Source organism: Alosa pseudoharengus, unplaced genomic scaffold, assembly GCF_046254945.1.
Source record: "Alosa pseudoharengus isolate Yale_2024_CS ecotype anadromous, Long Island Sound unplaced genomic scaffold, YU_APseudo_1.1 YU_APseudo_1.1_scf_3, whole genome shotgun sequence".
In the NCBI taxonomy this organism is placed as follows: Eukaryota; Metazoa; Chordata; class Actinopteri; order Clupeiformes; family Clupeidae; genus Alosa; species Alosa pseudoharengus.
This window is the reverse complement of record NW_027468718.1, coordinates 34,629,773-34,651,271: the sequence shown is the minus strand read 5'-3', so window position 1 is coordinate 34,651,271 and position 21,499 is coordinate 34,629,773. Positions and strand designations below refer to the sequence as shown.

The 21,499-nt window shown below is 44.7% G+C and overlaps 2 protein-coding genes across 2 annotated transcripts in view; one reads left to right on the top strand and one right to left on the bottom strand.

Annotated features, from left to right (window-relative positions):
• The window catches only part of ihha (Indian hedgehog signaling molecule a), a 10,483-nt gene extending 7,990 nt beyond the window's left edge, over nt 1-2,493 (top strand). The window contains exon 3 of the mRNA XM_076262682.1: nt 1-2,493. This exon is cut by the window's left edge and continues 39 nt beyond it. Coding sequence (XP_076118797.1) covers nt 1-707 — 707 coding nt within the window. The 3' untranslated portion in view covers nt 708-2,493.
• Nucleotides 2,494-3,514: 1,021 nt separating this feature from the next.
• slc23a3 (solute carrier family 23 member 3) lies at nt 3,515-19,403 on the bottom strand. The gene is made up of 14 exons (XM_076262843.1): nt 19,281-19,403; nt 17,439-17,590; nt 16,349-16,419; nt 15,403-15,476; nt 11,107-11,288; nt 9,327-9,426; nt 8,844-9,063; nt 8,315-8,565; nt 7,705-7,810; nt 7,200-7,367; nt 6,950-7,045; nt 6,086-6,259; nt 4,302-4,427; nt 3,515-3,603 (listed from the first exon to the last, which is right to left on the bottom strand). The coding sequence occupies exons 1-14, from the start codon at nt 19,401-19,403 to the stop codon at nt 3,515-3,517; spliced, it is 1,932 nt and encodes a 643-aa protein (XP_076118958.1).
• Between the last annotated feature and the right edge of the window lie 2,096 nt (nt 19,404-21,499).

Below are 21,499 nucleotides of genomic sequence, written 5' to 3'. Positions count from 1 at the left end.
GTAACTCCCTGGTGACAGTGGAGGGCGGTGTAAAGAAGCTGATGCGCGACCTTCGACCCGGGGAGCGCATCCTAGCCTCGTCTGGCAGCGACGGCGGCGGCGAGCTGCTCTACAGCGAGGTCGTGACCTTTCTGGACCGGCAGCCGCGCGCCCGCAAGACCTTCTACACGCTGGGCACGGCACAGGGCGCCAACCTCACCCTCACGGCCGCCCACCTGGTGTTCGTCACGGACGCTGCCCGCTGCTCTCGCAGCGCGCTCACCGAGGCCTTTGCCAGCGACGTGCGGCCCGGACAGTGCGTCCTCACCGCCTCAAGCCGGGGGGAGGAGGAGGAGGAGGAGAAGGGGGAGGAGGAGGAGGAGGAGGAGGAGGGGACCCATTTGCAAGTGAAGAAGGGGGCACTTAGGGGACGCCTGGCGCGGGTCACGTGGGTCGAGGTGCGCGAGGAGACGGGCGCGTTCGCCCCCCTCACGCGCCACGGGACGCTGGTGGTGGACGACGTGCTGGCGTCCTGCTACGCCGCCGTGGACCAGCAGTGGCTGGCGCACTGGGCACTGGCCCCGCTGCGGGCGCTGCACAGACTGGCAGGGCCGAGCGCGGGCACGGGGTCGGGCACACACTGGTACGCTTGGCTCCTACACCGGCTCGGCTCAGCCGTGCTGGACTCATCTCACTTTCACCCCTGGGGGATGGCCGCCGACGGATGAGAGAACGGAAGAGGAGAGAGAGAAAGAGAGGGAGAGAGAGAGAGAAAGACGGAGAGACAAAGTCAGGGCAAATGGAAGAGAGGAAAGAAAAACACTGAAAGACTCAATGAAGAGGCTCAGTGATGAAATGGCACAGAGATGGACTAGTAAACGAGAGGAAGAGTGTGAATGGTGAAAATATGGACAGAGTGATGGATTTAAGAAACAAGTGAAAGGAGAGAAAAAGAAAGAATGAAGGGACAAAACAAGATAGAAAGGTGATGTAGTTGTGTGTCAAACACAATGACCGGACAAAAAGGGACAAGTTGTGGACATGGTGAAAAAGAGGGCAGCCACATATGTGCTGGACTATGGGGCCCAAGCAGACACCTGACTCAGGAAACTCCCCTGACACACATCTGGATTGAGTCTGTTGGATCATAGCCAGACCTGCACCAGCCCCTCTCACTCACTCACACACACACACAAGCGTGCACACATAAATACAGAAGACACACACACACACACACACACACACACACACACACACACACACACACACACAGAGAGACAGATGAACACAGGGAAGAGGCTCACTGGAGGTTTTTGATGCCATTGATGATTTCTAACAGCAGTCTGTTATTTTTTTTAGAAGGGTCTACCAATAACACTACATAATGTGTTGGAATACTGCTGTTGTTTGTGTTTGTTTGTTGTTGTTGGTTTGTTTATTTGTTTTCTAGAAAGGTGTACCAAAAAGCAGCTGACTCTGGTAATATATTATTTAAACTCAGCTGCTGCTCAATGGGTGGCGGATTATGAAGCCCATAGAGTTAGAGATTAAGGCTTCCATTCTATAGTCTACACTGGAAGGAAAGTGCTTACACACACACACACACACACACACGCACACACACACACTCACACACACACACACACACACACACACACACACACACACACACACACACACACACACACACACAGCTTTTTGTAAACTGATTTGCATGCACAAACACATGATGAAAAATAGTGGAGGAAATACTCATTCATAGTGCATCACTCCATGTTACTCAGCCCAGAGGGTATAAGTAATGTATGCAGTTAACCTGCGATATTTAGCCTTATGCTAAATAGTCTTACGCAGCAGTGAAAGCCATGTCTCTGAGAATCACAACTGAGGTTCTCCCAGTGGAAAGACTGGAAGATGCTATGTGCTATGATGCTAACCTGCTAGGAGTCATTTAATATTAAAGGGGCCACATGGAATCTCTTGTAGCTTTTAGCTGTGAGCATTCTGGAATGGATTGAATGGAGAACAGAGAGGCTTCCAGATCTTTCTTTTTCTTCCGGGGAAAAACAAGAAAATCTGGTTTGACCCAGATCTGGCAAGGGATCTGACTCCATTCTACTGACAGCTGCTATCACGGAAGGATTGGGTTAGGGCCCGGGGTTTCTGTGTGAGTGTGAGTAAGATGTTCTTACAGTTCTACATTCTATTTATGCATTTATATATTTCTCATGTTCTCCATAGTCTGTCATTGAAGGGGTCAGAACACATTCGAAAAAGTGTACATAGTTTTTTTTTCCCTTTTTTGTTCTTCTGTTGTCATATATTTAATGGTTGTGGTGTGTTTGGCTGGTCTGTCGTAAAGCGCACACACCTGTGTTCAAAGTTCTAGATACGCAGAACACAACACCTGTGTTAAGCCCTCTGACATTTCCTGTTGCCATGGGAACGAGTGATGGCATTGGTTCTGTGTGTTCTGTACAGTCCGACCCCTAACAGTAAGACCCCTTTTTTTCACTCTCTATGGCATTATCTTCTTTTTATTGAGGAAAAAGATGTCAAATGATATATTGTTTTTAAAAAGAAAAGTATTTAAAGATCTATTTTTCAAAATTAAAAAAATGATACAAATCCAGTGTTGTAAAGTGTTTGTTTCACACCTCTACACAGAGGAACTGTAGGGCACCTCATTCAGATTTGACTTGAATAACTGTGGCTCACGCAACATCACAAACACATACAGGTCCCCATATTGCCCGCAGGGGCCTGGGTGTGGTTCTGACTGGGTGTGGTTCTGACCCATATAGGTCCCCATATTGCCCACAGGGTTCTGACCCATACAGGTCCCCATGTTGCCCACAGGGTTCTGGGTCTGGTTCTGACCCATAACCAGTTGCCAGTGCACCCCCCTCTCCTACTTATTTCCTGTAGATATCCACTGCCCTGTCCAAATAATAAACACTTTATTGTAATGATGCATTATACCAGTTCATACACTCTCAGACAAATAAATCATTTTCAAAGATGTCTTTGTAACACACTTACACACTCAGACAAATAAATCATTTTCAAAGATGTAATTCCCCATACCCCATGACTTTCTGCAGAAGAACCATTTATTTAGACAAATCCTGGAATTGCACAGCTCACTGTACCTCTCCCTGCTGTTAGGAAACCACATGCAGTCACCCTGCAAAGATGGAGTGCACTCCCATTCTTCTACGGAATATACTATATGACGTACACATTTTAAAAATAGTCCTGGTTTGTTTTAAAACACCCTCTTCCAGTAAACCACCTATTACAAAGAGACAACTGACTAACTGTTAGCTTACAAAACTAACTCACCCATGACAACAGAGAGAATGAGGTAAGTGAAGTCAGGACAAAGTTGAACATAAACAAACACAATAAGTGCTACTGCTGCCTCATTAGTCACCATGCAGTCTGTGTGGAGCAGGGCCACTGGCTGTGGCCCACAGAACATGAGGAGAAAGAAGCTGGATTGATGGGTATTGACTGTATGTGTGAATGGGGCCTAAGAGAGCTCTTTGCTTCCAAGGATGCTGCACCTGCTGCTGTTACACTGGGAGCCATTAGGGGGTGAAAGTACGCTGTGCACTTGTACTTTCGCGTCAAAGAGAAAAACAAAATCACACACACACATACACACAAATGCAGACATGCACACACACACATTAAAGCAGAGGGGCAACCAGAAACATGTAAAGCAAGAGAAGCTCACCGACACACACACACACACATAAGTAAAGAAAGAGACATACAAACACGTACGTACATTAACAAAGTGAAGAGAGATGTGTGTGCAGTGTGTCTGAGAATGAGATGACCTGTTAGACATGAACACATTCCTCTAATTCTATGATAGAACACATTTCAATTTTGTGGAATTCTATGACAGAGCTCGTTCTAATTCTCATTCTCTACAGTGTATTATCCATGCCAAAGATCCCTGATTACTAGCTCTGCTTTAACCCTCTCTGATTGTGCCTTACGTATCAGCTCTTCAGAGTGCTGCAGAAAGTTCCATTCCTTTGAACGACAAGAATGAGCTTGAGCTTGAGTCGCGGTCCGTTCCTGTTTGCCCTGTCGGGACTTATTTTTCGATAATGACCGGCAGACAGTACATTTTCCCTTACTTAATGGGCAGATGGTGTCAGACCCCAGCAATACCTGTCAAGGGAAAACTGATGGAGGAAATCGAATTGGCGTCACTTGAGTGTGTGTGAGTGACCTGAACTTCCAGGTCAGGTATTCTGCACTCCGATGGGCAGGTGTGGTTCTGTGTGTGGTAGTGGGGCTACAGGAGTAGGGGTGGGGGAGAGAGGGGTGGTCTGGCAGCGTCAGCACCACGGACAGCTCCTGGTGAGTACCTCTCTCTGTCTGCACAGCTCTGGGAATCACACCCCTCAGTCTCGCTATACTGCCCCCTGCAGGACAACACAAGCACATCCCAATGCAGGACAACACAAGCACATCCCAATGCAGGACAACACAAGCACATCCCTATGCAGGACAACTCAAGCACATCCCAATAAACCTCTGAAGTTCGCCTACAAAAAAGAACCAAAACGTTCATCATTGCCCATATAAGGAGATCTGGTTGTTAATTGAAGCTAACTACCTATGGCAGTGGTTCTCAAATGGGGGTACGCGTAACCCTGGGGGTACGTGAAGGCACTCCAGGGGGTACGTGAGATTTTAAAATATACACATAATTTGCAAAATATACAATCATTTGCAATACATTTAGTCATGGATAATTAAAATTCAAAATGTTCAAAATAGTTTTTTTTCCAAATGTTTGAATTTTATATGTGTTTATCAGTTCCAAAGTTGAATAAATTAGACACTGATGGCACAGTGCTCTGTTATAAGTCCTTTTTTTCTTAGCTAAAAATGCTTTGTGCTGGTTAGGGGGCACTTGTCTGGAAAAATATTTCACAGGGGGTACATCACTGAAAAAAGGTTGAGAACCACTGACCTATGGCAAGTTGCATTGCAAATTAGCTCTGGGGTAGCAAAAATCTAAGTGTGCCGCTTTTTATAGTGGCAAAGCAACTCTGTATCTTCACGTAATGTTACACCATACTCAACTGTTAAAACCACCTTTTTCATTGCTATTACACTGTTCTTTGAAATATAAGTTTATGTCCCTTTGTTTGCGTGCACCCAAATTCACTGAATTTGACAAAAGTGTTTTGGCCTAGAAACTACAAACTGCACATGTTAGAATGTCCAGGGGAACACAGTTTTTTATTATTCTACAGTATATGTGTGTAGTAGTCCTCCTAAAATCATTACTTTCTCATTCATTATTGCCATCTTCTGGCCATAGGGTGATACAGCATGTCCAAGTTCCCCCATGCAGGCTTGGGTCACCTTCTGATTAGCATAGTATTGTAACAAAGTGACTGAGATGTGTTGGCTTGTTTGAGCAGAATTTACAACATAGAATCTACACAAGAGTTCAAAGCAAACAGGGAAGAAACTATAAAGACAACAAAATAAAGAAAGAAAGAAAGAAAGAAAGAAAGAAAGAAAGAATATGTGAGCATGTAGATGGTGAGTTAACAAGTGTTGTACTGCACACTGAGACTTGATTTTATTTTCATGTGAGTTCCATTAGGCATTGCTTGGTTCTGCAGGCTATACTCGTGGGGGGTTATACGAACATTTAAGAAATGTATAAAGAAATAAATAAAAAGAAACATCTATAAATCTGCTTTGTTGATTGGCTAATGGGAAACCCAGTTACTTCAAGCTTGGATGGATCTGAGGATAATAAATAATAGATATCTTCTGCACAAGAACATTTACCACCCCCCACACCCCTCTAATATATGCAGACTGTTGAATACCTGTGTTTCCGTTCATACAGAGGCTCACAGTAATGCACTTCCGTTCATACAGAGGCTCACAGTAATGCACTTACATTTCTGTTTCTTCCACACTTCTCGATCTTACAGTTGTCTTTCTCCCTTAAAAGCCCCTCCCCATACCATCTTCCCATTACATCATCACACAGCCAGTAAATTAGTCATTTCCTGCGTGGGTGTAGCCACTTCCTGTCTCTCTGGGAGCCTACAGGCATAGAAAGGGACGACCCTCAGGTAAGGCATCGCCAGCAGTCTCCTGACCACATAGGGAGGTTCATACGTGGCGTCTCTCTCGCCGTGGTTCTGTCTCCCGTCGGAGAGGACAAGCACCGTTTCCCCCCTCTTTCCCTCCACCCTGGTCAGGCCTCTCTCTGCTAGACTACCTGCATGGAGAGAGTTAAAGAAACACGGCAACTTGGGGAAATTAACATATTAGCCGTCTACCTTAGATAAGGGGATACGTATCCTTCTATTCCCTGTGAGTGCAATAACCCAGTCTAATACCGTTACCCAAGTTTAGCATAAAATCACTAGAAGTGGATTAGCGCAGTTAGCCTATAGCTAGCCTATAGCTAAAAGGAAGCTATAGGCTAACTGGTCTAACCCACTTTTAGTGTAGAATATTCAAAAATGACTTAGAAATAGCAACAGAATGAAAAAAAAAAACTGTTTCCACCATCATATCAAATCATATCATATCTGTTTTGCCCAGACATCCACTACTATAACATTAACATGCTAACCAGCTAACACCAGGTCACCTCTCACCACTGTATTAAATACAATGTAAGCCAATGGAAAAGTGCCATCACATAACGATGCATACAGTATAAGACAACTGAAATCTTACAGATTTCTACACACAGCGATGGAAGAATTGAAAGCTATGTCCCTTGACCTCAATATTCACTGCTATTTATTATTATTATTTATTCTCTGTATCATAAGCTAGTGTAGCATTAGAATTAGTTTGAAGGCATTATTTTAAGGTATAAGAAGTGCATTGTGTTGCTTTGAGACATACAGGATATCCATGAAGCCAGATGAGAGGCAGAGATGGGAGTAGTGTTTACCAGAGACAGAGTTCTCCAGGAGGAAGGCCATGAGGAAGATCAGCAACATGGGTGAGGTCAGCACGGACAGCAGGAACACATCAGCACTTGACTGCCCTGAAACATGGACACGCACACACACACACAAACACACACACACACACACACATGAACGAGCATGTTTACAAACTCACAAAGTCAGTTTCACAAAAATCACAAAACCAAGAGATTTGTTTTCCATTTTTATCTATAGACAAGTAGAAGGAGGTACCTATAGACAGAACGTCAGGTTGTAGACGGAACCAGCGTGGTAGAACCAGGGCCATGAACGTGGTGAACCCGATGTTGAAGATGTTCCGTCCAGAGTCCATGTGCCCGTACTGGAAATATGTCACCCCTGTTGCTGTGGCAACAGCATAGGTCACACACAGGATAGCACCTAGGAGAGGTAATCATCAGGTAGCATGTTAGCAGCTAGTGTGGAAGCTGCCAATCAAACGAGCAGAAGGGTGTTTTGAAGAGTGAGATTAGCTGCTAAACTTCTGTTGTAAGCATGCTTTGTGAATTTTCTGCTCTTCCTCAGCAATATGCCTTAAAAATGACATATATTGCAGGAGCCTATACTGTTGCCTTAGTAAACTGCCACACCTTTGGAGAGCTATCCAGATGAAAGAAAGAGAGAGAGAGAGAGAGAGAGAGAATCACCATAAATTACCAGTGGGGGGGGAGAGACAGAGAGAGAAGGACAGAAAGAGAGAGAGAGAGAGGAGAATCACCATAAATGACCAGTGGGATGGAGGACAGGAGGACTGTTAGTCTGGGGGACAGTCCCAACAGCAGTCCCAAGATGGCCGCCAGCTGCACCGTCCTCCTGGAGCCACACTGAGAGGAGACAAAGATGGTGGCTGTTAAAGGTGCGGTCCGTGATTCTAATCCAGAACACCTTAAATCAAATGTGAGTTGCTCCTCACAGTACTCTAGTTGTGTGTTCATTGTGCAAAAAAAAAACCAATTCCATTCCTAGTTTAACTTGAGTGTTCAGGTATTAGTTAGTTATTTACCTGAGCCTTTTGTCTTCTTAATATTTCTATTTCTATTTCTATTTAATATTTCTATTTTTATTTGTCCCTCATGCTTTCATTTATTATTATCTGCTATTTTCTGTTTTTGGATTACGTAAAGCACATAGAGTTGACTTATGTATGAAAATAAAACTGCCTTGACTTGAGCTTGTCATGGAATGGTGCCTTGGTATAATGAGTGCCATTTGGCAAAGGACTGGAAATAGTGACAGTATTTTTGTGCATTTATGAGTGAACAAGATTAAAGAGAGGTGATCCCTGGACTTGACCCCAACGACCTCTGAGTTAACTCCAGTGCCCTCACCTGGCTCAGCTCGAGGGTGCAGACGTTGGCCGTGCTGCTGGCGACCCCTAGCGTTGACCCCAGCAGGGCGGAGGTCAGGGTGGCGAGGCCCTCGGAGAGGAGGCCGCGGTTGCAGGCGTGCGCGGGGGGCTGAGGGGCCCCCAGGAACCGAGAGCTCAGGCAGTACACGGCCATGGAGCTGCAACAGGAGCCCAGTGCCGCCGCCACACCAGCTGCAGTAGCACGTCCAGACAGCAGGGGGCGCCACACGCCTGCACTTACACGCATGAGGGAGAAGAGGACCACACACACACACACACACACACACAATCATGCACACACATGAAGATAAAGAGGTACACAGACATAAACACACACAAGAGAGAAAGATGAAATGGAGAGATACATATAACTGGGCATCCTTATCAGGGGGCACACAAACACATATACATAAATATCGAGAGAGAGGCTTACACACACACACACACACACACACACACACACACACACACACACACACACACACACACACACACACACACACACACACCTGTGTGTGGGAGGCTGATCCAGGGAAGTGTTCCGGAGTGTTTGAGAGATGGTCCTGAGGAGAGAACTGTGTGTGTGTGTGTGTCGTTGAGCAGGCGTGGAGCGGTCTCGTTTTGGACTCCCGGGTCAGGTAACAGGTCAGAGAGTGTATGAAGCTGCAAATGCCCCGAGAACTCCAGCAGAACACACACACCCCACACAATCAGCACGGGGAGCAGCACCTACTTGTTCACACACGCACACACAAATACACACACATGTACACACACACAGTGATACACACACACACACACACAAACAGGCACACACACACATACAGTATGCATGCATATACAACAAATATATACAGTAAAATTATTAATCTCTAGAAGAGCATTTCTGTGTAAGCCAGTGTTTACATGATAGTGAGGATGTGTGTGTGTGTGTGTGTGTGTGTGTGTGTGTGTGTGTGTGTGTGTGTGTGCGTGTGTATGTGTGTACTTACAGACAACATGCTATAGAATGGGAATTGTGCAAAATCAGGAAGGGCAGAGAAGGAGACGGAACGCAGATGCTGAGAGAGAATCACCATGAGGAATACTGCCCTTCAGACAGAAACACACACACACACACACACACCATGAGGAATACTGCCCTTCAGACAGAAACACACACACACACACACACACCATGAGGAATACTGCCCTTCAGACAGAAACACACACACACACACACACACCATGAGGAATACTGCCCTTTTGTCAGAAACACACACACACACACACACACACACACACACACACACACACACACACACACACACACACACACTTTAACACAATGACAGTTTTTTCTATCGCTTAAACACTAAAATCAAAAGTATTCCACAGTAAGTGGAGTTATTTAAAGGAATACGCCACCCCTAGGTGAAATTGGGTCACTCCCCGCAGTCCCTAGAGTTGGATGAGTGAGCCAAAGCGTTTTATAGCCGACCCAGCCATTGTCCTAATCTAGAAACGGCCCGGTTAGCTTTAGCTTAGCTTAGATCAAATAACTCAAGATTTTTTATAATTATTTCTCGTAACCTGTACATTCACATCGAGTACTACCAAGTTCTCTGCTACTAGGCTGACACTGACAGGTGTGAGTGTGGAGTGTGGAAAAAAAACTGAGGACTGCAGGATGGATCATTGCTGAGAAGTCGTCGGTAGCAGTGACACAAGTGCGGTCACGCTCCTCTTCGGGAGCGTTGCCCACCATCGAGTGGGCAGTATTTTATCCCACTCTGCACAGCATAAACACTCTATTTCAGTCGGCATGGGTTGGCACACTCCACACTCACACCACCAGTTCGTGTTTGCTCTCGTTCTCTCATCCGACTCGCCTTGACTAGTCGCAACGTCCTCTCTTCCCAGATCCAAAGCTCGCAACTCCTCTTCAGTGAACTCAGGTTCGAAAAGGTAGGGTCTTGGATCTTGGTAGTCAAAGTCATCATCTTCGTCTATCGTGTAATCTTCCATATTCATCGCCATTAGAACTCTTAGAGAAAGCCCACCTGTCAGTGTCAGCCTAGTAGCAGAGAACTTGGTAGTCACGCTGGTGTATTCCCGAAAGTTGAGGGTTTACAGATGTTGCGTGATGTCTTTTCGTGTTAATTTGCATTTATATTTGTACTCGATGTGAATGTACAGGTTACGAGAAATAATTATAAAAAATCCTGAGTTATTTGATTCACTTTTGGAACGACATGCTAGCTGGAATCTCCGGATTACAGCGACTACGCTAAAATAAAGCTAACGGGGCCGTTTCTAGATTAGGACAATGGCTGGGTCGGCTAAAACACTTTGGCTCACTCATCCAACTCTAGGGACTGCGGGGAGTGACCCAATTTTACCGTATTCCTTTAAGGAGCAAACCATCTGCCTAGATCTGCACAACTTTAAGCACATTCTCCGCCTCAAACAGTTTGCAGAACAGTACATACAGTAGTTTGCAAAATATGAATAATAATAATAAGGCACAGAAATCCAACACAATGTCACTTCTTTGCCATTTCACAATTTAAAAATACATCAAGACACTGACTTTTACAATTAATCAGATACAACCATCAGGGGTAAAGAGACTTAGGTGCTTAACTCTAAGGTCAGCTTACAGGCCAAAGCACTGTAAATGTCAACAAGTGAGTTCATGTGTCTTCAACAAACATTGCAGAGGGACGTGTGTATGCGTCCACTCACAAACATGGCAGAGGGACGTGTGTGTGTGTGTGTGCGTCCACTCACAGAGCTGCGAATCCCCAGTGGTCAGAGCACAGCAGCGCGGCCTCCCTGTAGATGGACAGGCCGAGCACGCACAGCAGCGGAGCCAGCACCAGCGGTCCACAGCGCCGCAGACACACACCGCCCAGCCCACACACCCCCACACACACCTGCAGCAGTCCAGCTACCACCACCATGCCCTGGAGCTGAGCACAGGCACACACACACACACACACATGCGTGCACACACACGCACACACACACACACACACACACACACATACACACGCGCACGCACACACACACACACGCGTGCACACACACACACACACGTGTGCGCGCACACACACACACACACGCACAGTGTTCAGTGTATTTGTTTAGTGTATTTGTGCAGTATCCCTGTGTGTGTGTGTGTGTGTGTGTGTGTGTGTGTGTGTGTGTGAATGTGCCTGCATGTGCATGCTATTCTCATTGACTTTATGCTAAAGGCTTTATGGTACTGTAACGGTGCGGTTGCCCGTTACGGCTACAGTTTATTTCATATGGGAGCTAAACACAAGGAACGGACAACGTGATTTACAAACACACTTTATTTGCACACACGAACACGAACGGCATCCAGCATGGTTGCAACGGTAACACCAAAATGCATACGGGACAATATTAGAGGTTGAGGGAACACGAACATTCAGCAAACTTTTCATTAGGCGTGTTCGACTTGAGGCAGATCTGTGCAGATCTGACTTGATGTGATGCATGCTGGGTTGAACACAATGCATACTGGGATGGACGCAATGCTTACTGGTTAGAAATTCTGTCCGACTTCTGTCAGCTGGGGAGGGACTTACCACCGTGACACCATGTCACATGACCTTAAAATATCGCGGGAGTCTTAGCCTGCAGACAGATCTTGCAGTTGCCTTCCACGAGCTGCACGAGCTAAAACACGCCCTCATGACGTCAGTTCAACGACGTGATAGGGCCATTTGGGAGGAATGTCCTCATGACGATTATGACGGGAGTCTCATGCTGCTTCCTTATGTTGGAATATGCGAAAATAAACAGAAATCGAAGGGATACCTTCTTATACGTGATTTCTGCAACAATGGTAGGCTAGCCTACTGAAAACGTTTGGATATTCTGTTATTTTCGGCTGTTGGCTAAATAGATAGACACACATATAGGGGAAACACTTGATATTGAATTTATGTGCTACAATGCAGGCCTGTTAACTGTATGACAACAGTGGTTTATTTAAACTACATCATAAGAATTTATTTCGTCAGTCATCATGCTCATTTTAATGAGTAAGAATGAAAGTTCTGCTGTGTTTATTGCAAACAAAATTCCGCGATATCTCCCGCGATGTCTCCCGCGAGTCACGTCAGGCAGACTGTAGCCTGTCTGTCCGGGATGAGCTGCCCTCTGTTGTAGCCCCTTCCGGCTAGCCTCTGAAGATCACGTTTACGTAGAAAGCCAGACCAAGTCAGACTCAGTCCAAGTCGAACAAGCCTATTGTGTCGGACAATAGCGCTTCCTGGTCTGGGGTAGGGATGTGACGCTCGAAGCTGACGTTTCGAAACAGTGTCGAGCCAAAGATGGTTGATTACGAAGATACTTTGAAGAGACGATTTCCTGTCCCTGGAAATTTATGCAAATAGGGTAGCAGTACACGCCCCCGCACATTTATGCAGTGATCGGGCTCTCTTTTTAACATTGAGGTCTATGGCAGAATCCAAGAATTTCCCAGAACTTGTCAAAGCCTTATTTTTCTGAGCAATGGATGCACATTTCGGACACGGTATCATGATCTCCAAACCCTCCTCCCTATTTCAGTAGAATGTCGTGATAGTATGACCCTCCAGTCGGGAGAAAATCAACATTAATGAAGGTGTACACCAAGTTTATTTTGTACTTTGGCTTGTCTGGCGTGGAACCGAGGCGTTCAAACGTGTCATACGTCAGTGACACGCCCCTGTGCAGGCGGGAACTGAACCAGAGCCCGTCTCTGACTGAACTCCACTTTGCCCTCATAGACATGAACTAGGACGACCCATCTTGCTACGCATTCATTATCTTTGGTCGAGCTTCCAAAACGCAAGTGTTTCGAAAAGTGTTTCGAAGTGTGGTTCAAAACGCCCATGTCACATGACCATGGCTAAGTGAGGCTTCGTGGTGTTTCAATTTGGTTTGGACAGGTGGCACACTTACCGCGCGAGCCAATTACCCGAGTAAACACCTGTTTGATCTAAATTACAAAGTCCCAGAATGCTTAAAAGTCATTCAAACACATCCTATCTTTGTGGGTTTTTTGTGAGGAGAGAGATTTTGAGAGATATAGCGACATATAGCGATTGATAGTGCATTCTTGTGATTGGTAGGTTAGTGATATAGATTAATTGACAGGCTAGAGATCGACAGTGAGCGATAGTTTAGATAGATATAGTCTAGTGACCCTTTGAAATACTGGCAGGAGAGGGGAGTGGTTTATCCAAACCTAAGTGTGATGGCAAAAAAATATTTGTGCATGCCAGCAACAAGTGTGCCTTATGAAAGATTTTTTTCCAAGGCTGGGGAGGTTTATTCAAAAACAAGAAACAGATTAAATGCCAAGACGGCAGAACAACTCTTATTCCTAAATAAAAAATGATGTTGACATACAAAAAATGTGTTTCCCATGTTGAACCTGATTAGTCTAACCTGCTTCATTCATGTATCCTTTATTTCCCTATACAACATGTTCCCCAAAAAAACCCTGGGCTACATTTTAAAACCATTGTAGCATTTTCCTCTCCAGCATATTCCAAAGGATAATGTACTATGAAACTGAAATAACAAAACATCTGTAACTGGCAGATATAAAATTTTTCTAGTTACTGAAGGCATATACTAGTCTGAACTTTTTAAGCACCAGCAGGGAGTCGAACACTGGCCGCTCCGGCCGAATGCAAGTGTGTTAACCACTGAACTATGTGGCTGTGGACGTACTCTTGCGTTCCATGTTGGCTATTTATATTCTTCGTCTGAAGCAGTTGTGCTTCACGGTCAAAATGTGATGTTCGCAAAACTGGCCACTAGATGTCACCATGGAGTTACGTGTGTCGGATTGTTTCGAAGCCTCGACACAATTCCGACGCAATTGCTTCGAACGTTTCGTTGTTTCACAAAGCCTCGTTCTGCCCATCCCTAGTCTGGGGACTGAGAAAAGACCCGACGGAAAGTCGCAAGGAACATTATACGTTCGCGGAGTGTGACGTACTGCACAAGCAGAGGTCAAGTGTGCAGGACAAGAGGGGTGTTTGGGACGTTCTGGTTATGTATGCTATGTATTAGGTTATGAAATTAGATAATAGGATTGCCTTGTTATGAAACAGTGGGTTTTATGGTATGGAATGTATTATTGGATATTTATATAGAGAAGATGCGTTTTGTTAGTTGATTGATTGATTGATTGTGCATTGGTTTAGTCGGCAGAGTTAAATTCTCTGGTGGGACTATGGTTGAGGGCAGAAGGAGGTAGAATGGTCTGAGGTGAGCAAGTGATTGCTCCTGCTTATAGGCCTAAAACTCGTTTTGTGATCTGCAGCAGTTTACCCTATAATTGAAGAGGGTGGTCAAAGTTAATTTTGATATATTTTGAAAGTTTAGTGATTGATTTGAGATTTTTGTTTGGAGTTTGTTTTTTTCTTTTATTTTCCGATTTCTCCATACTGGTACATGCATGCTCTGCTAAGGTGGAAATAAAACCTGGCTATTTTTGAGAAACATCACCACTGTCTCCTATTTCCATCACCGCAACGCCATCCCGATCACAGGTACCCACAATTACTCTAGTTGATATTGAGAGGAAGTTGCTGTGCAGAGACAACAGTCAGATGATGGCAGGTAGCATATGAATGAAAATCCAAACTTGTCACCCCACTGCATTTGATCACTTCTCATTGAGAGGGAAAAAGTATTTTGCCTACCGGCTTCTACAGTTGGAAGCATGTATGTGAAATATGCCGTTTGCTTTCAATAAAAAGTCATCAAATGCGTGGTGGTTGGTGTTTATATGTAAATTCATAGCACATTTATACTTGTGTGTGCTACTGGAACTACTGGAGCAACTGGAACTACTGGACTACTGGAACTACTGAACTACTGGAGCTATTAGAACTACTGGAACTACTGGAGCAATTGGAACTACTGGAGCTACTGGAACTACTGGAACTACTGGAGCTACTCAGTGCTGTGAGTGCTGTGTGAGTAGAGGTGGGGAGAGAGGGGTGATTTGGGGGTTTCAGAACTACGGATAGCTCCTGGCGAGTGGCCTACCTCTCTCTCTGCAGTGCCCTGGGCGTCACACCTCTCCGTCTCGCTATACTGCCCCCTGCAGTCCTCTTCGTTCCCTACAGAACAACACAAACACACAGTGTGTCACTGGGAAAACAAAGACAAGGTGATGTTAGTGGTTCACAGCAGGTCCCCCCCCCCCCATATGCTTTTGTGGAGTGACAATCACAAAATGATGGAGAGAATGTATTTTCTAAATCGTTTCCTCATCGTTACCAAGGTGGTTGTACAATAATGCTTTAGGGAATCATCCTTTTTCTACTCTAAATCTGGACTGCATGCATGGGATGCAGCTGATGGCTTGAACACCCTCCCTGTAATTAGTGTGTGTGTGGGTGTAATTCCTTCCTAATGGTGTGTTTTGTGTACAGTATGTGTGTGTGTGTGTGTGTGTGTGTGTGTGTGTGTGTGTGTGTGTGTGTGTGTGTGTGTGTGTGTGTGTGTGTGTGTGTGTGTAATTCCCTCACGGGCAGCCGTGGCCTACTGGTGGGCAGCCGTGGCCTACTGGTTAGCGCTTCGGACTTGTAACCGGGTTGCCGGTTCGAACCCCGACCAGAAGGAATGGCTGAAGTGCCCTTGAGCAAGGCACCTAACCCCTCACTGCTCCCCGAGCGCCGCTGTTGTTGCAGGCAGCTCACTGCGCCGGGATTAGTGTGTGCTTCACCTCACTGTGTGCTGAGTATGTTTCACTAATTCACGGATTGGGACAAATGCAGAGACCAAATTTCTCTCACGGGATCAAAAGAGTATTTATACTTACCTGTAATTAGTGTGTGTGTGTGTGTAATTCCCTCACCTGTAATTGTGTGTGTGGGTGTAATTCCCTCACCTGTAATTGTGTGTGTGTGTGTAATTCCCTCACCTGTAATTGTGTGTGTGTGTGTAATTCCCTCACCTGTAATTGTGTGTGTGGGTGTAATTCCCTCACCTGTCTTAGCAGAGAGCAGGACCAGGGCAGGGACCAGCATCTCCAAGGACGGAGCCTGCATCAGTGGCAAGCTGAGAAAACATCACACGTGTTTATGTGTGTTAATGTGTGTTTATGTGTGTTTATGTGTGTTTATGTGTTTGAGTGTTAAGACATTCATCAGTTAGTCAACTAGTTGACTATTAAAATCAGTTTACAGTGATGTAGGCAGTAGTCAACTAGTTGTGGACAACAAAATGGCTACAGGCTTAAAGGGACACCAGCCAAGCCTGATGCTTTTTCTCTACGAAACTCCCCCTCGCTCGGTCTGAAGCTCTTTTCCTTTTCTTTGCATCTTCCATCAAGGGTTTTCGCTGCTTCTTTGCCGGCTCTGCCATTATACACACGTTTGCAACAATCAATAGCGTTTCGTTAGCCTCCCTCTGTGCTGTGGATGCAGGATGGAAACTGAAACTGCTTCGGTCGCCGGGTACGATACACTGAACTTGCAAGCGGGATATTCTTCCTACAGGCAGTAGGGGCGGGCGAGAGAGTCTTCATTTGCCCTGTAATGAGTCATTTAACCATATACTGACTTACGAAGATGAGTAATTAACATGAAAACGTTGCCTGGTGTCCCTTTAAAGGTATACTATGCAGGTGTAGGTAGGTATTCACGGCGAGTTTAGAGTTCCCTCTAGAGTTGCGATGTATTTATATGTACGTCTGCTATTGTAAATAGCAGCAAGGCAAGGTAATGTCAAGACAAGGTACTGTTTCAGATTCTCGCGAGTTTTGGCGGGGTGCCACTCTTGGAAGTTGCATGGCTGGTTTTCTCAGTAGGGACTCGCTACGTCTATGCTGTATAGCTATGCTAGGTGAACGATTCACCTATTACAAGTTCGTTTACCATCAAATTGGCTTCATAAAGGTGAAAATCTTGCATAGTGTGCCTTTAAAGGTCTAGACATTACTATGTATGAACTTTCTTCACCAAAAATGAGACCTGTTCCACAGTGACAAGTCATTTCTGTACAGAAAAGCCAGTTTGATTCTGTATGTTTAAGATGTAGTGTGATGATGACAACCATGCGCAGGTAAAGTGTCTGACCAGGAGCCCGTGCAGATGTGCAGGAGAGTGGCGAGGGCCGAGGAGAAGAGCAGAGAGGCCAGGTGCTGACCCCGCTGGGCCACTGTCCACTGGAGACGACACTGGAGCATCCCCACCGTCAGCACCAGCAGCGAACACTGCACTAACACATGCTGGGGAGATGGGGGCAGTGGGGCACCGGCAATGAATGAAGGAGGGAACAAGAGAAGAGAGAATTAGATGAAGAGAATAAAGAAAGAAAAGGAATAGAGAAAAGACAAATTGAAAAAAGAGAGGATAAAGAGCTATATACCGTATGTTGAGTCATAAGCATGTGGTTGTAAAGAGTGTGTTTACATCATGAAAGGACTGCTCTCAACCATTCTGCAGAGTAACTGCCCCTAAACCTTCTCAGTTTCTCAGTGAGATGGAGAGAGTGAGAGGGAGTGACTATGGTGGAACTAACAGGAGGAAGTGAGAGGAAGGAAAGAATGCTGGAGAGGAAGTCAGAAGTTGGTCTTGGAATGCCAGCTACTGTAGGTCATGCATGGTGACCAGAGCCGGACAGTAACGGAGTACATTTACTTGAGTACAGTACTTGAGTACAATTTTGAGGGATCTGTACTTTACTCAAGTATCAATTTTGGGGAGTACTCATGACTTTACTCAAGTACATTTGAGAAGCAAATATTGTACTCTTTACTCCACTACATTTCTATCCATAACCGTGAGTACCCGTTACTACTTCTAAAAAAAAAGGAAAAAAGAAAAATCTCGGAAACCCTCAAGTTGTTGTTTCCCTCTCAAACGTGATTGGATTGTGCAGGCACCACTGATTGGGACAGCCTATCAGCAATCACCTTCAGCTTTCCGCCAAAGTCAACTCCATGGTTAGATTTAGGTAAGAGACGAAACCATGGACGAAACAATGGATGAAGACGCAGCAGGTCCATCCCGGGAATGTGCCAACCCGTGGCCCCACCTCGCCAGACTATTTCAATATTCTGAACAAGTTAATGATAGTGTTCGCTTCAAGTGTTTCAATTACAAAATAGTATTTTGTATTTGAAATTCGTATTTTAAATACATGTATTAGACATACTGCCCATCCCTGGCAACATGGTAAAAAGAAGAAAATGACTTGATTTTACTTTCAATTCCTTTTACATTCTCCAAGGTATTAACATTAACATTTTTCATAACTCCATGTAGGACGTTTCTGTAACGTAAGTGTAAGCACTGTGGCAGTAGTAATTCAATATTTAGAAAATGTACTCTTGATACTCAAGTACTTTTAAAAACAAGTACTTCAGTACTTTTACTTAAGTAGACATCTGACTGTTGTACTTTTACTTGGGTAAAATTTAGCAAAGGGTATCTGTACTTTTATTCAAGTAATGAAGCTGTGTACTCTGTCCGCCTCTGATGGTGATTTTAATCACTTGAATTTCCCCTTGGGGATCAATAAAGCATCTATCTATGTATCTATCTATCTATCTACTTAGTCATGTTGCACGCCACTAAACACTCCCAATCAGAGAGAGAGAGGAACAATTTTATTTGTTTTTCATTTGAGGATTTGCAGGGCTGCAGAACTATTTAGCCATTCTTGAAAAAATGTTGCTATCAGTGCTCCATGGCTCTCCCTACTCGACCTGTTTAGGTACAAAAGTGGTCTCCCTTGTAGTGAGAAAAATAATGCCTAACCTAAGTGCATCTGTAGTGTCAGCACACAGTTTCACCTTCAGTACACAATTTCATTTTGGGACCAACATACCTTGCTTGCCAAACTCTTAAACTGTAGTGTGTAGTGCCAATGCAGTGTCTTATTGTACCTCGTCATAATGCTTTATGATGCCCTACCTGTAGCGCCATGGCCAGGTTGAGCACAAGTGGTGGGCACCAGTCCACACTACGGCTCCCGGTCCACTGGGGGCCTCTGGGGTCCTGCACAGAGGCGTCCGTCTGCTGCCTGCCAAGAACCATTTCCTCTGCTGATACCTCACGCTTGCTTCTTTTCGTTGGTTTTTCTGCAGGCTGCTGCTCCCTAAATTGGGGATGTCTCCCAAATCACTCCCTTATTTGTTTTTTTTTACAAAAGGATCCTCAGAAGAGTTGACGACTTGGGGAACATCTTCATCTTGAGAGTCACCATCTCTTTCAGGTGCATGAAGTCCACACACATGTGGACAAACTCACGTGTAACTGACCCTGAGGTGACTGGTAGCATTTCTGAGAATTTCATTTCTCTGTATCTGTTATTGAGCCCTGTCGCCGCTGTTGTTTAGGAGTCCACTCCCACTAGCCTCTTCTGTCTGCTCCTTCACTGACCTTTGTACTCAAGGTTGTTAAACAGTTGTCTGCTGGCTGGTGATTACCAGGAGACTTCTCCATAATCATTACACTCAATCACTCACTCGCTCCGACTAGTCAATAACTCGAGAGGCTTTGCTAGAGATCAGTGGGGACTTCTGGTCGTTAAACACTAAAGACGGTGTAGAGGAATTACGAGACGTGGGTACAATAATGTGCTAAGAGATGCTATCTATGTGGTCAGTTGGTCGGTTGTGTAGGGTTGAAACATGGCCTAGCCTCCTTTCATACATTAAATAGGGGAGTTTAAAGCAGTGTTGCGGACATTGCATTTTTTCACTGAGTAACTTTATTTGTCCTGCACCTGCCAAAAGGTGGGGTGTGCTCTCAATTACTTTTTTGATTGCAATTTCCTACATAACCTTTTTTGTGGGAAGCAGAGACATCACTTGTGTGTGTGAGTGTGTGTGTGTGTGCACATACAGTACATTTCATCATTCAAAAACATCATGTCACCGTCTCAGCATCTCAAATGTCTGGCCCCTGTTACAGTACCTCAGACTGACATGTAACATTTATGTTATGACACAGCTGGGACACATTGTTTCCAGGCTTAGTCATGTGACATGCTTGCATCAGAGAGGTGAGAGAGAGAAAGAGAGAGAGAGAGAGAGCTGGTGTCTGTTTGTGGGGTTGACCCCAATGTTTATTAGCACTGTTAGGACCGCAGTGTTTACAGGACGACAGAGGTGGAGAGGAACACCCATGGCTTCAAATACAGGACAGGACAGTCCCCGTCCATGTTCCCAAAACATACAAATTAAAAAATACAAATAAAAATTACAGAGAGGACAAATTCACACACATACACACCTTTAATGTGAGGCTATGCATGCACCTGACACGTTCATACTTCTATAGATATGTACACAGGTATATGTTATACTTATCTGTTTTATGCTATTTACACATAGCCTAACAAATGACACAAATTCCACAGTACTTATATGTACCAACACGAAAACACCAGCAAAGAAAAATAAATAGTTTTTTTTTTCATAGTAATTAGTGTATATTTGTAAGAGATGTCGATATGGTCTGTCCAAAAGCAATGACATCTGCTGGTACAGAAACAATAAGATTTATTTTACCAACTAAACACAGAGTAAGCAGTTGTTTTTATTGTTATTTTGCTTTGTCAACACTGCTTAGAGCTGTTGTATAGGCAAAGTTTGTATTTTTAGTAACTTCCTACCCTTAATTCTCAACCCGGAATCCACCCCTACCATTTAACACATCAAATCATTGGATGGCTGGGATGTCTGTCTTTTCAGAAGCATCCTGATTGATTAATAGAGCCAGACAGGGTTGCAATTTCAGTAGTTCAATGCATAGCCCAGGAGTATCGCTAAGACTACAGACATCACATATTAAGTAATAATCTAGCATTGTGATAGCTATTTGAATGCTAGCTATTGGCTAGCCAAGGTACTCTACACATGAATGTAAAGCTAACCATCAGCTAGCCCAGGTACTCTACACGTGAATGTAAAGCTAACCATCAGCTAGCCCAGGTACTCTACACATGAATGTAAAGCTAACCGTCAGCTAGCCCAGGTACTCTACAAATGGGTGTGCTACAGCAGCTTTAAAGTTGCACTGAGTCTCACCGCGTCTCCTCTTGAGATCAAAAACATCTGAGAAGCAGTGACACACCTGATTTAAGAAGCTGAAATTGGTTGATATAAAATCAAGCAGACACACACATA

Excerpts from the sequence above, each read along its gene's own strand:
- slc23a3 (XM_076262843.1), bottom strand. The coding sequence starts at position 19,403 with ATGGTTCTTGGCAGGCAGCAGACGGACGCCTCTGTGCAGGACCCCAGA. Across the intron at positions 11,289-15,402 it reads AGGGCACTGCAGAGAGAGAG|CTCCAGGGCATGGTGGTGGT; the intron begins GTAGGCCACTCG and ends GCCTGTGCTCAG. Across the intron at positions 9,064-9,326 it reads CATTCTATAGCATGTTGTCT|GTGCTGCTCCCCGTGCTGAT; the intron begins GTAAGTACACAC and ends GTGAACAAGTAG.